General features: G+C 42.6%; 1 protein-coding gene across 1 annotated transcript; it reads left to right on the top strand.

Moving 5' to 3' along the window:
• Nucleotides 1-6,012: 6,012 nt before the first annotated feature.
• LOC109908781 (chondrolectin) lies at nt 6,013-18,608 on the top strand. Its single transcript, XM_020507474.2, has 8 exons — nt 6,013-6,466; nt 13,962-14,137; nt 14,316-14,509; nt 14,613-14,770; nt 15,287-15,337; nt 15,469-15,555; nt 15,684-15,780; nt 17,827-18,608. Exons 1-8 carry the CDS (start codon nt 6,367-6,369, stop codon nt 17,909-17,911), a joined length of 948 nt encoding a protein of 315 aa, XP_020363063.1. The 5' UTR covers nt 6,013-6,366; the 3' UTR covers nt 17,912-18,608.
• The last annotated feature ends 88 nt before the right edge of the window (nt 18,609-18,696 follow it).

Here is an 18,696-nt window from a genome sequence, read left to right as displayed (position 1 = left end):
GTTGGAGAGAAGAGAACAAGGGGAGGGGGAGTAGGGGTCAAGGGAGTGAGAGGAGGGTCCAGTTAAAGTTTGAGAAGCATGGGGGTGGTGAAGGAGGAGTTGTAGGGGTCAAGGGTGGGAGAGAAGGGTTCAGTTAAGGGTTGTGGAGAATAGGGGAAGGTTTTGAGGAGGAGATGTAGGGGTCAAGGGAGGTAGTGGAGGGTTCAGTCAAGGATCAAGGAAAAAATACAAAGACGTATGAAAGATTTGATATTTTATCTCTCGGTGTTTCATAATTTTCCTTCAATTCGCAAAAGGATGAATGTGTCTCAATGGCGAAAGCATCCGAGCGAGCGAAAACAGCGGCCCTCTGTTTCTGTATGTGTAGGCCATCGATCTGATGCTGTCTGGTCAAAATAGTATGACATTTTTGCTGCCAGTAGCTTTGAATGCGAATGAAGCCAGCAAGGCATTTGACCTTCCTTGATAATTATTATTATTATTTTAAATATCCAATCAGCATTGAGCTGAGTTAGGTCAATTGTGAATGGTCCTGGCGCAGCAAAAAAAATAGTGTCAAGGGAAGCCAGTTGGATTTGGCTTCACTCCAATCACATCTCATTGAGAGCAATACGTCACTGACAGAAACAACTTGAATTGTTTCATCTCTTTGTGTTGTTGTCCTCCTAGCTAGCTAGCTAAAACTGTCCATTTCCTAAATTACCCATGGATGGAGATAAGGATTTGGACTTGTGGTTTTACTTAATTATCCGTACTGGCCAATGACTATAACGACTATTCTGATCCAACCATAAATGCATACACATTTTGCAGACAGATGTATAAGGCTAATGTTAACTAGCTAACGTTGCCCGTGAATGGAAGTTAGGCTAGCGAGGATGGCATTGGTGTTTCTCAACAACTACGGTGAGTCAACATGTTTTTTATACTTGCACAAACGCACGCGTACACACAGACACACACACACCCATACACAAAATTAGAACCATAGACAGCCAAATCAAATTTAGCTTATGTTGATTGGACTAAATTGTTTTTGCTATATTTTAGTTGTCACTGTATTAGATTAAGCATATGTGATTTGATGATGTTGAAATGTTGAAGTTGAAACGGTGCTGGAATAGCGGCGGCAGCTCCTGTTTTCTTTGCAACTTGTGGTAACTCTCCGTGGTTCTAAATCATTCGATTTAAGTAGTCATGAACTTGCTTGACGATGCTGTAGGTCATGTAACTGTTTGTTCCATGCAATATGCTCTGTGGACTTCACCGGACAGATGTTGCTCTCCGGTTTTGTGATGAAACAAAGGTGTGGTTGAATTTATTCTGACACTTTGTATTCTTATTGTCTCGGCCTTAGGCCCATACAGTGCATTCGGAAAGTATTCAGACCCCTTGACTTTTTGCACATTTTGTTAAGATACAGCGTTATTCTAAAATTGATTAAATATAAAAATGTCCTAAACAATCTACACACAATACCCCATAATGACAAAGCAAAAACAGGTTTTTAGAAATGTTTGCAAATGTATTAAAACAGAAATACCTTATTTACATAAGTATTCATAACCTTTGCTATGAAACTAGAAATTTAGCTCAGGTGCATCTTGTTTCCATTGATCATCCTGGACATGTTTCTACAACTTGATTGGAGTCCATCTGTGGTGAATTCAATTGATTGGACATGATTTGGAAAGGCACCCACCTGTCGATATAAGGTCCCACAGTTGACAATGCATGTCAGAGCAAAAACCAAGCCATGGCGTCGAAGGAATTGTCTGTAGAGAGCCAAGACAGGATTGTGTCGAGGCACAGATCTGGGGAATGGTACCAAAAAATGTCTGCAGCATTGAAGGTCCCCAAGAACACAATGGCCTCCATCATTCTGAAATGGAAGAGGTTTGGTACCACCAAGACTCTTCCTAGAGCTGGCCACCCGGCCAAACTGAGCAATCGGGGGAGAAGGTCACTCTGACAGAGCTCCAGAGTTCCTCTGTGGAGATGCGAGAACCTTCCAGAAGGACAACTATCTATGCAGCACTCCACCAATCAGACCTTTATGGTAGAGTGGCCAGATGGAAGCCACTCCTCAGTAAAAGGCACATGACAGCCTGCTTGGAGTTTGCCAAAAGGCACCTAAAGACTAGTCAGGGTAGATGGAAAGATGAACGGAGCAAAGTACAGAGAGATCCTTGATGGAAACCTGCTCCAGAACACTCAGGACCTCAAACTGGGGTGAAGGTTCACCTTCCAACAGGATAAAGACCCTAAGCACACAGCTAAGACAACGCAGGAGTGGCTTTGGGACATGTCTCTGAATGTCCTTGAGTGGCCCGGCCAGAGCCCGGACTTGAACCCGATCAAACATCTCTGGAGAGACCTGAAAATATCTGCAGCGACTCTCCTCATCCAACCTGACAGAGCTTGAGAAGATCTGCAGAGAAGAATGGGAGAAACTCCCCAAATACAGGTGTGCCAAGTTTGTAGCGTCATACCCAAGAAGACATGAGGCTGTAATCGCTGCCAAATGTGCTTCAACAAAGTACTGAGTAAAGGGTCTGAACACTTATCTGAATGTGATGTTATATGCAAAAAAAATACAAATGTTTTGCTTTGTCATTATGTGGTAATGATAAGAGAGAAAAACGATTTAATCCATTTTAGAATAAGGCTGTAACGTAACAAGATGTGGAAAAAGTGAAGGGTTCTGACTACTTTCCGAATGCACTGTAGGTTTTTTTGCTTGGGTTCCCCAGTTACTTTACCCACGCACCGCTGCTCTCTTCTTTCTCCCACCCTGTTACTTTTCACAGACAGAATTGCAGGCCATTCTGGATGATTCCCTCGTGAGTGCTTAGAGGCTTCCTTTGCTTCCGTTCTCGGGGGGAAAAAGAGATGGAGGGATGGATGGATGGAGTGGGTAAATAGAGGAGGTAACGCCTATTCATCTTGAGAAGCCACTTGTCAATAAAGACAAAGTAGTGTAGAGCAGACACATTTACAGTAGGGCCCTGTTCAATCAAATAGGTGTTTTGTGATAAGTCAACCTATAAGGGGTGAAGGCTCACCCTTTTTTTTACAATCTAAAGTGCTTTGTAAATGCAACAATTATATGGGGTCTTGGCCACTGCCTGAAATACAATAGTAAGGCAAGAATGGCATATTTTTCCTTTTCTACCCTCAACATGACAGCCATGGAAATCAATACATTTCACTCAATAGAATTCCAGTCAAAAAGAACTGAGCTGGAGTACATTTTTGTATTGATTTCCAATTTCATACATTGATTCTTGTGCAATTCTTTGATTGCTCGTCACCGAGACACAGTGTATAGGCATCAACTATTGCTAAATGGACCCCCATACCAGTTGAACAATACCATATATAATCTTCGAAGATATTGTATCCTATTCATCCCAAGTGCCTTTTAGAAGCGCTAGTTTTCTTTCTATACAGTAATATCCCATTTAGTAAATCTGTCTCAAATTGATCTCCTCCAGGTCGTGGTGTGTGTGTGTGTGTACATTCTGTTTTCAAGAGGTCAATACCAACGGTTATTAGTTCAGACTGCCCTCAGGTGGTCGAGGCCTCTGTGTACCCCAAAGGGAGCTCTTTAGAAGGGGTGCAGCCTACCCCCAGATTGTTACCCCTCTTACCTAACGAGATTTGGTGGATCCGTCACAGTCTCTGAGTGGAGTTTAGGGGCAATAAAACTGTCCTAACAGAGAGTGACACTTTTTAAACACAATTACTTAAAAAGGCTTGAAATGGTACATTTAAATACGATCTCTTTATGGCCTGGTGAAGGGGGCCTGAAACACAATATTTTTAAGGCTAAGCGAGAGAGAGAGAGAGAAAGAGAGAGAGAGACAGAAAGACGGGTGAAAATGTAGAGAGAGAAAGCAGCCAAGACAAACGCCTTTTCTGACCCATGTACTGTGTGTCCACACATGGTTTCACAGCAGAATGACTACTATGATGAAGAGGAAGATGATGAAGAGCAGCTGGACAGTGATGACATTAGTGATGATGATGTTCTGGGATTGGCCCCTGCCCGTGTCCATTCAGACTGCCGCCTCAGCAGGACCCGATTCAGCTGCCCCAGTTACTGCCCTACTCACTTTTCTGCAAGCTGGCCCTTTCCTCTGCCCGATGGCACTCAAACTCAGCTCCATCCTCCGTCTTTTTTATGATTACCCCACATTTCCTTTCTTCTCTATCCCTCACTCTCTTTCCTTTTCTCTCTCTCTCTCTCTCTGTTTCCCTCTCTCACAAGCCCTCTCTCGCTTTCTTTCTTTTTTTCTTATCTATTCTCATTTCCTGACAGTTCATGTTTAATCTGGCCTCTTGATGATAATGATGGCAGCAGCAGCTGTAATAATGCTCTGGCCACTTTATTGATAATGTGTCAGAGAATATCTTAGTGTCGTTATTGAACACCTCCCGTCCGACCAGAAAACCCCAATTGCATTTACACATTTACCGAAGAGGAGGGTGGAAAGGAAGGAGGGATGAATAGAGAGAGGAGGAGAGTAGGGAGGGGGGCCATAAGCGATCAATATCTAACAGTGAATTAAGTAATAGCATATTTTGTGTCAATGCATATTACAGCGTGTTTAACAGCAGAGGACCATAACAGCCTGGCTCCATATCGCTATAGCGACCAGATCAATACAACACAGAGAGAGAGGGCCTGTCTGCCAGACAATGTCATTGGCTATCATCATAACTATATGAAATTGTGGGAGAACAATATGAAAATCATTTCGATATTTGGGTCGTTCTACCAATTTGATGCCTTTTAAGAAGTGTGACTTGGTCCCAACATTTTTTAGATTTCACCCAATTTTAACATTGTCATAAAGAGCACGTTTAACGTAATAAAAACATGTTTCCCATCTCAAGGTTATCAATAAAAAATGTAAGTATAGTAAGTTCCTATTAAGAGCCAAATAAAGTAACAGAGTTGACTGTAACAGGGTTGATGATTTCTTGTTAAATCAGCCATAAATCACCTTGTGACAGAGGGAATGGAAGCTTGTTGTGCGCAACAGGGAGTGGCAGTTGAATGCAAGCGTCACCAAAAATGATTTATTGCTAAAACATTTCTAATCAGTCTATCTATGGGTAACAGGGTTTGTGTGTTATGCTCCACCCCTCAGTTCTCCACCACAAAACACCAGAAAATGGTCAAGAAGAGTAGAACCAGCTCACCTGCTTTTACACCATGACTTGACTATTAGATGTTCAATGTTTCTTTAAAAATATATATTTTACATGCAATAGTTTCACTATATTAAATCCCTTAACAGAGTTCACCTTAAAATGAAGGACACATGTAAATGAATCACTAATCACATGAAATGAATAGTAATCTTCAGAAATGACTTTGTCAAAGCAACAAAATAACTAGGGCTTTACAATGATGGTGTAAACCTGGAGACGTTGGGTTGAAATCTTCCTAGAAGTGACAGGAATGACTGAGGGACATGTCAAAATGCTGAATTTATTCATATAAAAACAAATCTGATTTATATAATTACCCATGTGGTCTATATTAAAGCATCATTCATTTAATATGCAGTCTTTTAAAATTCAATATTGGTGCACAATTTCTAATTAAAGGGACATAAAAGGCACTCATTTAATGGAACAACCCATTTACCTCTGGTCTCAGGCCTGGCATGCTCTGGTCTCTGGCCTGGCATATTAGTATGCGTTTTTATTTTATTACTCTCCCAAGGCTCTGGTGTTTAGAGATAGTTTCCATCTATTTTGATTGGATTTAACAGTTCAAAGGGGGGGGGGGCTTAATCCTAATATTAGTTTATAGTTTGACGCATTTGCTTAAAGTGTTCATGCAATTATATTCCATCTAATCTCAAGCATGCTATCAATGGATTTCGCACATATAGATTGGGGAGGGGTGCGAGGCACGTGTCACGAGGCTAATTAAAAAGTCGGTGGGGCGCGAGGTGACAGCTGTGTGTGGTCGATCAGTTGCAGAGGGACTCAGCAACGAGAGAAGGAAAGGGAGGGGGATCAATAAACGCGCCTGTGGGAGCCACTTTCGCTGTTTCACTGTCTCTGGTGGGCTGTCTGCACGAGGCGAGCCCCCGTTCTTAGAACATTTTCCGGTCCTCGAGCGCGTGAGGGTGCCGGTACGAATCCCATTAGAGCATCTTGCTCACTGAAAAGTAAAAACCGGAAATTTGGGTGGAAACCATGACAACAGCAGAGACCGGAGACTGAGAGCAGAGTCGCAGTCAACAAACTGGCAGTGGACCGGTGAACTCTGATGTGAGAGAAGGAGCTTTTTTTATTTTTACAATACCATTTTTATTTCAAAGCTCTTTTTCTCTGTCAAGTATGAAATCATCGAAGAAGAGCGCGGAGCAGAATATCCTGAGAGTTCTATGCGGAGTGATGGTCATGGCCTCCAGCGGTCACGGCGCAAGAGTTGTCAGTGGTAAGTTGATGATGTGATAACTTTTACGGTCAGTTTTTCACATATTGGTCTACTTTCAATGATCGTATAAAACAAATAAGCGTTATATAATAATAACATTTGAATATTGGTTGTATTTCTGTTATCTTCAAGATAAGAATAATCAAATAATAATTCCTTAACCATTCTCATCAAACAATAATCTCAACCATAAACTACCAGTAAAATGTTATCTTTTGTGACTAGGTTAAAGTTATAGGCCTATGGTTCATCATCATCATCATCATCATCATCATCATCATCATCATCATCATAACCACCACCACCACCATCATCATTAAAATTAGATGGACATTTGTGAATTTTGTTAGGATTGAAAAATATAAATCAATCTATAAGATTAGGTTATCTGAGACAAAAAAAACATTTTCTCCACATGGAATCATGTTTTCTATTCCTTCATGTCAAAAATGTAATTACATGTTAACTGCTTCAGTTTAGCTTTTATTGCATTGCTACAGTTACAGATGATGAGGTGTGTCACATGTGTGCATGTGCTTGCTTTCATACATGTGTATGAATGTGTGTGAGCCTGTTAGAGTTAGTTTACCCTGGAAACTGGATTTATTGGTTTTATTGACTGTAAAGATTGAGTCTATTTACTGTTCCTTCCCTCTGTGACTAAATGTAGGAATATCTGTGATTTACATCAGACTGCTATTCTACATGTGTCAGGGCCATCGGTGTCATAGGGCAGGCAGCTGACTTAATATGTTTGCATTCAAATCTGTTACATCCTGTAGAGAGAGAGCGAAGAGAGAGAGAGAGAGAGAGTTTTATAGTTAAGACAGATGACAGATGGAGAGAGTGAGGGGAGAGTGGACAACTTTTATTTCATTAGTGGTGAGATATGCCCCTCTTTAACCTAAAATGTCCTTACTATGTGATTTAGTCCAAATAAACTGAAAAAGTGGCACAGAGGAGGGAGAAGACAGTGACAGAGGGAGAATCAGTGAGAGAGAGGGGTTGATGTTCCAAGATAGGGAAAGTGCAGAGGATGAAAAGGGGATGGGGGATGAAGGAGAGAAACAGAGGAAGAGGTGAAGGCAGGTAAAGGAAGAGGTGAAGGCGGGTGAAGGAAGAGGTGAAGGAGGAGGTGAAGGAGGAGGTGAAGGAGGAGGTGAAGGAAGCAGTGAAGGAAGAGGTGAAGGAGGAGGTGAAGGAGGGGGTGAAGGAGGAGATGAAGGAAGGGGTGAATGAGGAGGTGAAGGAGGGGGTGAAGGAGGAGGTGAAGGAAGAGGTGAAGGAAGGGGTGAAGGAAGAGGAGGCTGTTAGAGGAAAAGAAAGGGAAGAACTGATGAAAATGTGGATCTGAGGAATCAGAGCAGAGGAGGCCGGATAGAGGGAACAAATGAATAAAGGAGAGAGAGAGAGAGGAAGAAAGAAAGGGAGAAAGGAAAACGATGACGCTTTGGGTTGAGAAGAATAATTTTGAGGTATCAGAACAGGAAGATGAGGCAGGATGGATGGAGGGAATGAACGAAGAGAGGAAGAAAGAGAGAAAGGAGGTGAAAATGCTGAGTCTGTTGGTCGTCTGTGCGCCCCGGTACCATTACTGGGTTCCAAAGTGATGATAGTGCAGATCTGATCTAGACCAGGCAGCCAATCATTTAAAGTACCTCCTGGCCACACTGCTAATGTTATTATTAGGCCTCTTTAACTGCCTGTGTATTAATCACTGGTATTATTCACTGATGCACGCATGCATGCATCACACACACACACACACACACACACACACACACACACACACACACACACACACACACACACACACACACACACACACACACACACACACACACACACACACACACACACACACACACACACACACACACACACACACACACACATGGTTTTTAAGAGTCAGTCCAGAATCTTGGCCAGATCCTCCACTTTCACCTACTTAACTGCCATCTTAGAGCACAGCTTTATAATGCTGGATATTGTGTGCTGCATGTGTGAGATTATATTTGTGTGTATGTGTGTACCTGTGTGCGTGCATACTTGTGAAAGTACACGTGTCTACTCTGTGTTTGTGGGTGTGTCTACTCTGTGTTTGTGTATGAGTACAGTACAGCATGACTGCTGCTTACTGTAAATGTCATATCAGTGTGTGAACACATCCAGTAAATGTCTGTTTGTGAGCGGTAACAAGGCTGTTCTAGAAGTGGGCCTCCAGCCTACAGTGTGATCAGCAGCCCTGTTACTACAGTCAGTTAGCTAGAGTCACTTCCTGATTGACAGAGGATATTGACCACACTAGGAAAGTTTGACGGTAAATTCTAAGGGACTGAGAGGATGCGAATGCGATGACCACATCCTTTTGGCGGGAAGCCAAGAGTCGTTAAGGGTGTGTGTGTGGGAGGGGGTCGAGTGATTGTGTACAACTGATAAGTTCAATGGAGATGTTTGCATTCACGGAAGACCTTCAAACCACTTCTTAAGATCAACAGAGAGTCACTGAGGTGTAGTTATCACTAATATGAACTGATTTATAGATTGATAAATCAGTTGTTTGGTGAGGTGGTTGATTGACAGGCGTGTTGGTTGATTTGTGGACTGGTTGATTGACAGGTGGGTTGGTTAATTTGTGGACTGGTTGATGGATGTACTGACCGGCGGAGGGGCTGATTGGGTGTAGATACAGTAGTATGGTGGATTTACTGATCACTGATTAGATGATGGATGGAGATAGATGGAGGGAGGAAAAGACAAACAGCCACGGCCACAGGAATGAGAAGAGAGTTCAAGGAAGTAACTTGATTTTGAAACAATGGTGGAACCATTACTTGATGGCATTGGCTGTATTACTGGCATACTGAACTGAAAATCTCACGTAAATTACTACCATATACAGTGCCTTGCGAAAGTATTTGGCCCCCTTGAACTTTGCGACCTTTTGCCACATTTCAGGCTTCAAACATAAAGATATAGAACTGTATTTTTTTGTGAAGAATCAACAACAAGTGGGACACAATCATGAAGTGGAACGACATTTATTGGATATTTCAAACTTTTTTAACAAATCAAAAACTGAAAAATTGGGCGTGCAAAATTATTCAGCCCCCTTAAGTTAATACTTTGTAGCGCCACCTTTTGCTGCGATTACAGCTGTAAGTCGCTTGGGGTATGTCTCTAACCATCTTCCCTGTCCCTGCTGAAGAAAAGCAGGCCCAAACCATGATGCTGCCACCACCATGGTTGACAGTGGGGATGGTGTGTTCAGGGTGATGAGCTGTGTTGCTTTTACGCCAAACATAACGTTTTGCATTGTTGCCAAAAAGTTCAATTTTGGTTTCATGTGACCAGAGCACCTTCTTCCACATTTTGGTGTGTCTCCCAGGTGGCGTGTGGCAAACTTTAAACGACACTTTTGATGGATATCTTTAAGAAATGGCTTTCTTCTTGCCACTCTTCCATAAAGGCCAGATTTGTGCAATATACGACTGATTGTTGTTCTATGGACAGAGTCTCCCACCTCAGCTGTAGATCTCTGCAGTTCATCCAGAGTGATCATGGGCCTCTTGGCTGCATCTCTGATCAGTCTTCTCCTTGTATGAGCTGAAAGTTTAGAGGGACGGCCAGGTCTTGGTAGATTTGCAGTGGTCTGATACTCCTTCCATTTCAATATTATCGCTTGCACAGTGCTCCTTGGGATGTTTAAAGCTTGGGAAATCTTTTTGTATCCAAATCCGGCTTTAAACTTCTTCACAACAGTATCTCGGACCTGCCTGGTGTGTTCCTTGTTCTTCATGATGCTCTCTGCGCTTTTAACGGACCTCTGAGACTATCACAGTGCAGGTGCATTTATACGGAGACTTGATTACACACAGGTGGATTGTATTTATCATCATTAGTCATTTAGGTCAACATTGGATCATTCAGAGATCCTCACTGAACTTCTGGAGAGAGTTTGCTGCACTGAAAGTAAAGGGGCTGAATAATTTTGCACGCCCAATTTTTCCGTTTTTGATTTGTTAAAAAAGTTTGAAATATCCAATAAATGTCGTTCCACTTCATGATTGTGTCCCACTTGTTGTTGATTCTTCACAAAAAAATACAGTTTTATATCTTTATGTTTGAAGCCTGAAATGTGGCAAAAGGTCGCAAAGTTCAAGGGGGCCGAATACTTTCGCAAGGCACTGTATGTTACGTAGTCTGTCCACATTACCGGCATACAGTAGATGCTTAAATTGACTCCTATTGCATACAACTGACACAGATAGATTTGACATAATTGTTCATTGATTAATTAATCATCCTTATGTAAATTGTCTACTTACAATTAGGGCTGTGACGGTGATGGAATTTAGTATGACGGTAATTGGCCAGCCAAGTGACCGCGGTCACTGAAATAATCGTTTGAATATACTTCTTTTTTGAAGACGCACATTTTCGTCTCTCCTCCAACTCCTGACTGCATGTGCTGCCATAGGAATAGAAGGAACGGAACGGGCATCCCCATTCGAGTCAGTGATAGCATAGTGAGTGGACTGGTGGGCATTGCGTTGAGCAGAGTAGGAAGTCAAAGCAGGAAGAAAAAGCAGGAAGTGTACCCATCAATATGTGCTGTGATTTGTTGATTCAACTCAAGTAGCATTACAAAAAATACATTCCATGGCCTGTGCCACATACGTTAACATCATCTGAATAAACATTCTAGGGCTGTTGCGGTGACAGTATTACCACCACGCCGGCGGTCATGAGTCATGACGGCAGTCAAATTCCATGTGACCGTTTAGTCACGGTAATTTGGCTTCTCCAATCTCTGATGCTGCTGAAGGTCTTTTATAGCCTATCAAACTTGCTAACTGCCTGGTACTCAGCACACTATTATCCTTCTAATCACTCGGGCATATACCTGGCTGAAATGAAAATAAACCACGGAAAAAGCATCCTCCATTCACTATTTAAATGCCTAGATGCCATGTATTTTTCCCCCTTCCCGTTTTGAGACAGGTGCATGATAATGGTCCATTCTAAATCAAAACTAATTTCACACATATATTATTTAATATATGTGTATATAGTATATTATATTATTTAGTATAGATTAAAACAAGATGAGTCTGATGGGTGATAATATTAGCCTATCACTTGTGAATGATGCCCAGTTTGTGTGCAGTAAGACAAAAAACAGTGCATCACTTTCCCCCCCCGACTTTTTCAAATCATAGTCGCACACCTCAGCCCATAGGCCTATATGTTTTAATAAGGTTAGTATCACACCTCGGCCCATAGGCCTATATGTTTTAATAAGGTTAGTATCACACCTCAGCCCATAGGCCTATATGTTTTAATAAGGTTAGTATCACACCTCAGCCCATAGGCCTATATGTTTTAATAAGGTTAGTATCACACCTCAGCCCATAGGCCTATATGTTTTAATAAGGTTAGTATCACACCTCAGCCCATAGGCCTATATGTTTTAATAAGGTTAGTATCACACCTCATGTAGCCCAGCCCATAGGCCTATATGTTTTGTTTGTGTATTTAAAATGTTTTACCCCCTTTTTCTCCCCAATTTCGTGGCATCCAATTGTTAGTAGTTACTGTCTTGTCTCATCGCTACAACTCCCGACTGGGCTCGGGAGAGACGAAGGTCGGGAGTCATGCGTCCTCCGAAACACAACCCAACCAAGCCGCACTGCTTCTTAACACTGTGTGCATCCAACCCTGAAGCCAGCCGCACCAATGTGTCGGAGGAAACACCGTACACCTGGCCAACTGGTCAGTGTGCACTGTGCCTTGCCTGCCACAGGAGTCGCTAGTGCGCAATGAGACAAGGATATCCCTACCGGCCAAACCCTCCCTAACCCTTGACGACGCTAGGCCAATTTTGCATCGCCCCATGGACCTTCCGGTCGCGGCCGGCTGCGACAGATCCTGGGCTCGAATCCAGAGTCTCTGGTGGCTCAGCTAGCACTGCGATGCAGTGCCTTAGAACGTGCGTCACCCAGGAGATCAGGCCTATATGTTTTGAAAAGGTTTGTATCACAACTAAAGTGGCCAAACAACTTCTTAAAATTAAGCTCATTAATCCGCTTTACAAGGGGCGTGAGTTTCAAGTTTGGGGAAGATCATTTTCACCATATAAATACACCTTTATAATAAAAGCCTTACATGCATAATCGTATTTGCGGTCACTTTTAAGATTTGTGTTTTCCCGCTAATTGATTGCATTTTGAAACATTTGAGCTTTCCTGTATGCGCATTGCTGCACTTATAATGTGAAGAAATAGCCTCATAGTTTATGAACATTTTAAGCTAATAGTTCTGATCCGTTGCATCAGCCTCATTGCTTTTAAAATGTTTTTTTGATACTAGTGATTGTATTAATTTGGGATCTCTCCCGTCCCACAACTGTCCCAGACTATGCTTGGAATATTTATTTCTCGCACAGAATAGAATAGGTCAACTCTTTGTACTACGGTGGATAGTAGATTGACATAGGCTAGTGCTTTTGCTGTCTGTTAGGCCTACTCATCTTGTTGGCTGACAAAGGAAATGTGGACAGTTCTTCCAATATCTTCAATATGCGCCTCGGAATTGGCCAAGAACTTTTGTGCATGTGCGTCTTCACTTGTAGCCCGTGAGAAGGACCCAATCATGTGATGGGCATTGGCTAATAAGAATTGAGATATCTCAGACAGCCATGTGAGTGAGAGCACAAATTAAACAGATAGGAGGACCTGTTTCTTTTTTAACTGCTCCACAAAGAATAGCCGCATGTGTGCACTCCCTCAAATCCTTTGGAGAAAATATTATTTTTTATTTGATTCAGCTAATGTATTCTTCGTACTATAAAATAATATAAAATAATGCCACGGAATCTAAGCAAATCTTGTTTACTAAATGAACTAGTGTAGCCCACAGCCATATGGCATAGCCAGATCAGGGCCTAACATAAGGACAACTCACAGTATGCTATTCTGTTAATCTGAAATAGACTACATTTTCTTCATGTCATATTTCTTTAGACCTGTCTAAAATAAGTCATGGATTTATTGTGATGATGTAGGCTATTTTAAATGGATTTATTATACTTTTAAAAAATGTAGCTGTTCCAAAGGTCTGCATCAGTGGCTTGTAGGCATGGAAGTAAGGAGATGCTAAATGTATTTATGTCAATTACCTTGAGACCGGCAGTTATTTGCTTGACAATCACCGGCTAACAAAGTTTCATGACCGTCACAGCCTTATAACATTCCCATGAACATTTTTGCATCACAATACCAGGCAGCAATTTCGAGTGTACCCATGATTTTACCAGTCAATTAGCCAGAGGTTCCAAGACCCTTCTATTCATTCTATTTCTATGTGTGCTGCTGATGCAGGGGGGGGGGGCATTCCGATCTTCATCCATAACCGTCGGTTACATGGTTAGAAGGTAATTGTGCGAGCCCTACATGCAATCAATGGATAGATTGATGATCTCATTTGCCTCCAGGTCAGACAGTGTGTCAGGGAGGGGAGGATCATCCATGCTATAAGATCGCCTACTTCCGGGAAATGACCAGCCGGATTGCATTCAGCGAGGCCAGAAAGGCATGTGAGATGGACGGAGGGTCGTTGCTGAGTGTAGAGAGCGCTGCGGAGCAGAGACACATAGAACACCTGCTACAGGTCAGTGTGTGTGTGTGTGTGTGTTTGTGTGTGTGTGTGTGTGCGTTTGCACTAGTGTGTGTGACAGTACAAACAACAACACCAAAAACACCTCCTCAAAGTGCTCCAATCATGAACTTGTTAATATATTTCTTATTTACTTATAATATACTTACAATATATATATTATTTCTTACAGGAGCTTCGGACCTCCTCAACAGGAGCAGGGACAGAAACGGGGGAAGGAGCAGGTACCGGTAATGGAGGAATAGCAGACGGTGATTTCTGGATCGGGCTGATGAGGACAGAAGGAGAACACACACAGGAAAATGGCGGCTTTGCCTCCTGTCCTGACCTCTACCTCTGGACCGATGGGAGTGTGTCCCAATTCAGGTGTGTATGTTTCACACAGCAACTGTTACTTTGGTGAGGCTTTTGTGTATGTCTGTGTTTTAATTTGAATATGTGTATTATTGTGTGTGATTGTGTGTGTTAGGAACTGGTATTTTGACGAGCCGTCGTGCGGAGGGGAGGCGTGTGTAGTGATGTACCACCAGCCTACAGCGCTCCACGGGCTGGGCGGGGCCTACATGTACCAGTGGAATGATGACAGGTGCAACATGAAGCACAACTTCATCTGCAAGTACGAACCAGGTACGCAGCATCACACAGGTACTCAGCATCACACAGGTACGCAGCATCACACAGGTACGCAGCATCACACAGGTACTCAGCATCACACAGGTACGCAGCATCACACAGGTACGCAGCATCACACAGGTAATCAGCATCACACAGGTAGGCAGCATCACACAGGTACGCAGCATCACACAGGTAATCAGCATCACACAGGTACGCAGCATCACACAGGTAATCAGCATCACACAGGTAGACAGCATCACACAGGTAATCAGCATCACACAGGTACAAATGTCACGGCAGATGAGATGAGTTCTGTGTGTTTTGTGGAGTGTTCTATACGTTTCCCTTTTAAAAGGTTGTTATATATATATTTTTTTATTATTATTATTATGGATTAATTTTTTGCTCCCAATTTTGTGATATCCAATTCCGATCCAATTGTGTTTTAGCCTGGTAAAACATTACACAAACAGAAATGCATATCAGTTTTGTTTAATCAAGTTTTTTCTGATTCTGATGTTGATCCAGAGAGCCGTCTGGGGAAGGAGCAGGGGGACAGGCCTGGAGCTCGTGACCCAGGTGAGGAGGCACACACTGGGGCATAGCCTGGCCACATCAGCCCCACTCCTGGAGGTCAGCATGGTTGACTGCATGAGGGTATCAGTTAGTATATCTCTTTTTGATTTAGTATCTTTGTGTGTCCGTCCCAGATGTGGCGGTGGTGCAGGCAGATGAGGTCAAACAATCCGGACCAAGTGAGGACGACGCCCCACACGTAGTCATAGCTGGATCCTCAGGTGAGAGGTGGAGGTGGTGTGAGACATGGTGTAGCGATGATATGGAATGTAAGACAGTGTTTAAATAGAGTGTAATTACTGAAATAGCCTCTCTGGAGCTCCATCTCTGGTCTATCCTCCTTCTGCAGGTATGCTGCTGGTTTATGTAATCATCCCCACCATCCCTCTGCTGCTGCTCATCCTGGTGGCTTCTGGGACTTGCTGTTTCCAGATGTTTAGTAAGAGGTGAGACACGACATACAACTGCAACAACAAAAACTACAACTCCCTATGTTTACAACACAACTGAACACACTAAGTCCCCGGAGTCCCCAGTACTGCCTTACTGATAACAACTTCACTAAAATATCAATCTATGATCCTCATACAAACCAATCGTATAATATTCTCTTATACTGTATACTCCTCTTTCTCTCATTTTCAATCACACTTACACTCCCATCAACTCTCTTTTTTAAATTCCTTGAATTGGCATACTCAAAATTAATCAGAGAAACAGCTCAATCTCTGAACCCCATCCACTAATGGATGGGTCCAGTCCCCCCGTCCCTGTGCTGTGATGGATGGGTCCAGTCCCCCCCGTCCCTGTGCTGTGATGGATGGGTCTGGGCTGTAATTGTTTGGTAAGAACAGTGCTTACTCAGTCATAATCACTGGCATAACACAAGGACGCCTTGTTAGCAAAGAGTCATTTAGCATAACAGCCCTGGCCACTGGCTCAGCCCTCTGTCATTAATTATTATTGTGATTGTGTGTAGGCGATGTGTGTGTGTGTGTGTGTTACCCTACTCTGGCAACAGATAGTGTAACAAAGTCTATGATTACTGGGTCGATAGCTGGGCCCGTCGATGGTGTTCCTACAATAACCAAAGTGCAACTCCAGCACATTGTATAATGCCAGCCAACCTCCCTACCCCACTACTGTGACTTTACATCTCCTATATAGACACTCCCAGCTCTCCTCTGCCTTGATTGGGCAGCAACTTCGTTTTTTATTATTTATCCAGGTTAGTATCGCTGTCCGTCTGATTTGATGTGTATTTAAAAGTGGTGTAAAGTACTTTTTTTCCAAAAATACTTGAAAGAACTACTTCAGTCATTTTTGGGGGTATCTGTACTTTACTATTTATATTTTTGCCAACTTTATTTTTTACTTCACTACATCCAAATGGTGAATTCTTTTTACACCCAAAAGTACTTACATTTTGAATGCTTAGAAGGACAGGACAATTGTCTAATTGACACACTTATCAAGAGAACTTCCTTGGTCATCCCTACTGCCACTGATCTTGTGGACTCATTAAACACAAACGCTCATTAAACACAATTCTTCATTTGTAAATGAATGTCTGAGTGTTGGAGTGTGCCTCTGGCTATCCGTAAATTAAAACAAGAAAATTGTGCTGTCTTGTTTGCTTAATATAAGGAATTTGAATTGATTTATACTTTTACTTTTGATATTTATGTATATTTTAGCAATTACATTTATATTTGATACTTAAGTATATTTAAACCAAATACTTTTAGATTTTTACTCAAGTAGTATTTTACTGGGTGACTTTCACTTTTACTTGAGTCATTTTCTATTAAGGTATCTTTACTCTTACTCAAATATGACAATTGGGTACTTTTTCCACCAGTGGTTTTTAACATATTTCCGATATCTGGGGAACTGAGAGGCAATCTACAGACAGAGACCGGTTAATCACGCCTCTGACTCCTGCCCGCCGCAGTAGAATTCTTCCTGAAACACTCCCAAAGCCCTAACGCGGCTAGAAGGGATCAAGTCAAAAGTTGAAATGTTTTGCAATTAACCTAATAATTTAACCCTGCTTCGTTAATTATTCTAACCTGCTATGTTAATTATTCTAACCTGCTACGTTAATTATTCTAACCTGCTCCGTAAATGTTTCTAACCTGCTACAAAAAAGTCAAATCTGATTTGACGCTAGGGTCATGGCCCTTCTAGCCATGACCCTAGCACGTGCGAGGTCTCTCCTTTACAACAGGCGACACACTTGAACTTACAACACGACAAACGCGATCTGAGGAAATCTGAGTTATGAGGAGTTATGAGTAGGCAAGGATCCAGAGTTTTATCGCTGGGTATGGCTGGCACAGAAGTGTTTGTGTGAGCAACAGCTCTCGTGTTTAACACACACACACACGTACACACAGTTTTGTTTTACGATTCATCTGTGGTTCTAGTGTTCTAATTTAATTTTGTTCTACTATTGTTAATTCTGTTTCCATTGTTTTTATTTCATAAAGCAAACCACGGACCAAAACCAGTGTTAACCACCAATCAACGCTCTGGATCTCCAAGACACCCAAGACAGACAGCATGGAAGTATGAATGGCAGGTTACATCACAAACAAGATAAACAGATTAGGCAGAAGCAACTGAATGTTACCTCTCTTTCCCTCATACGATCCTTGTTCCAAATACATCTTACTATCCACCTCAACCAATGACCTGCTCTCCTCTTCTGCATTTCCTTTGTTCAATTTGTTCATGTCTCCACCACTCTGTTTAGTTTTTCCTTATTTCCTTTCTCCTCCCCTCCACCCCTCCTGTCCTGTCCTCCTGTTAATGTGTTCCTGCAAACAAAAATGAAACGACTTAATGGATAATTTGGCAATCCTCGTACCTATCTGATATCAAGGTAAACCTACTGCTGCTGATATCAAGGTATACCTGCTGCTGTTGCCAGGGAGTTTCTGCTGGAATCCCAGTGTCTGTACGCATGTGTGAGTGTGAGCATGCTACCTTGTGTGTACACTAATGTGTGTGTGTGTGTTACACTAATTGGTTCCAAACAGAGGAAGTAATTAACTATCAGTAATTAAGGGTGGTGCGAGGGGGACCCTGATAAAACAAGGAATTGAACCATCCCCTGTGACCAGGAATAGGGTCAGAGCCACTTAACACATCACACAGATTCACTCCTGAAGAGCAGCACACAGCGAGGTGTAAGAGAGGAGGGAGAGCGGGGAGAGGAGGGAGTGCGGGGAGAGGAGGGAGAGCGGGGAGAGGAGGGAGTGCGGGGAGAGGAGGGAGTGCGGGGAGAGGAGGGAGTGGGGGAGAGGAGGGAGAGCAGGGAGAGGAGGGAGGGGAGGGAGTGGGGGAGAGGAGGGAGA

This window comes from Oncorhynchus kisutch, linkage group LG18 (assembly GCF_002021735.2).
Source record: "Oncorhynchus kisutch isolate 150728-3 linkage group LG18, Okis_V2, whole genome shotgun sequence".
NCBI lineage: Eukaryota > Metazoa > Chordata > Actinopteri > Salmoniformes > Salmonidae > Oncorhynchus > Oncorhynchus kisutch.
Note: the sequence above shows the minus strand (reverse complement) of the source record. Positions and strands in the feature narration are given on the sequence as shown.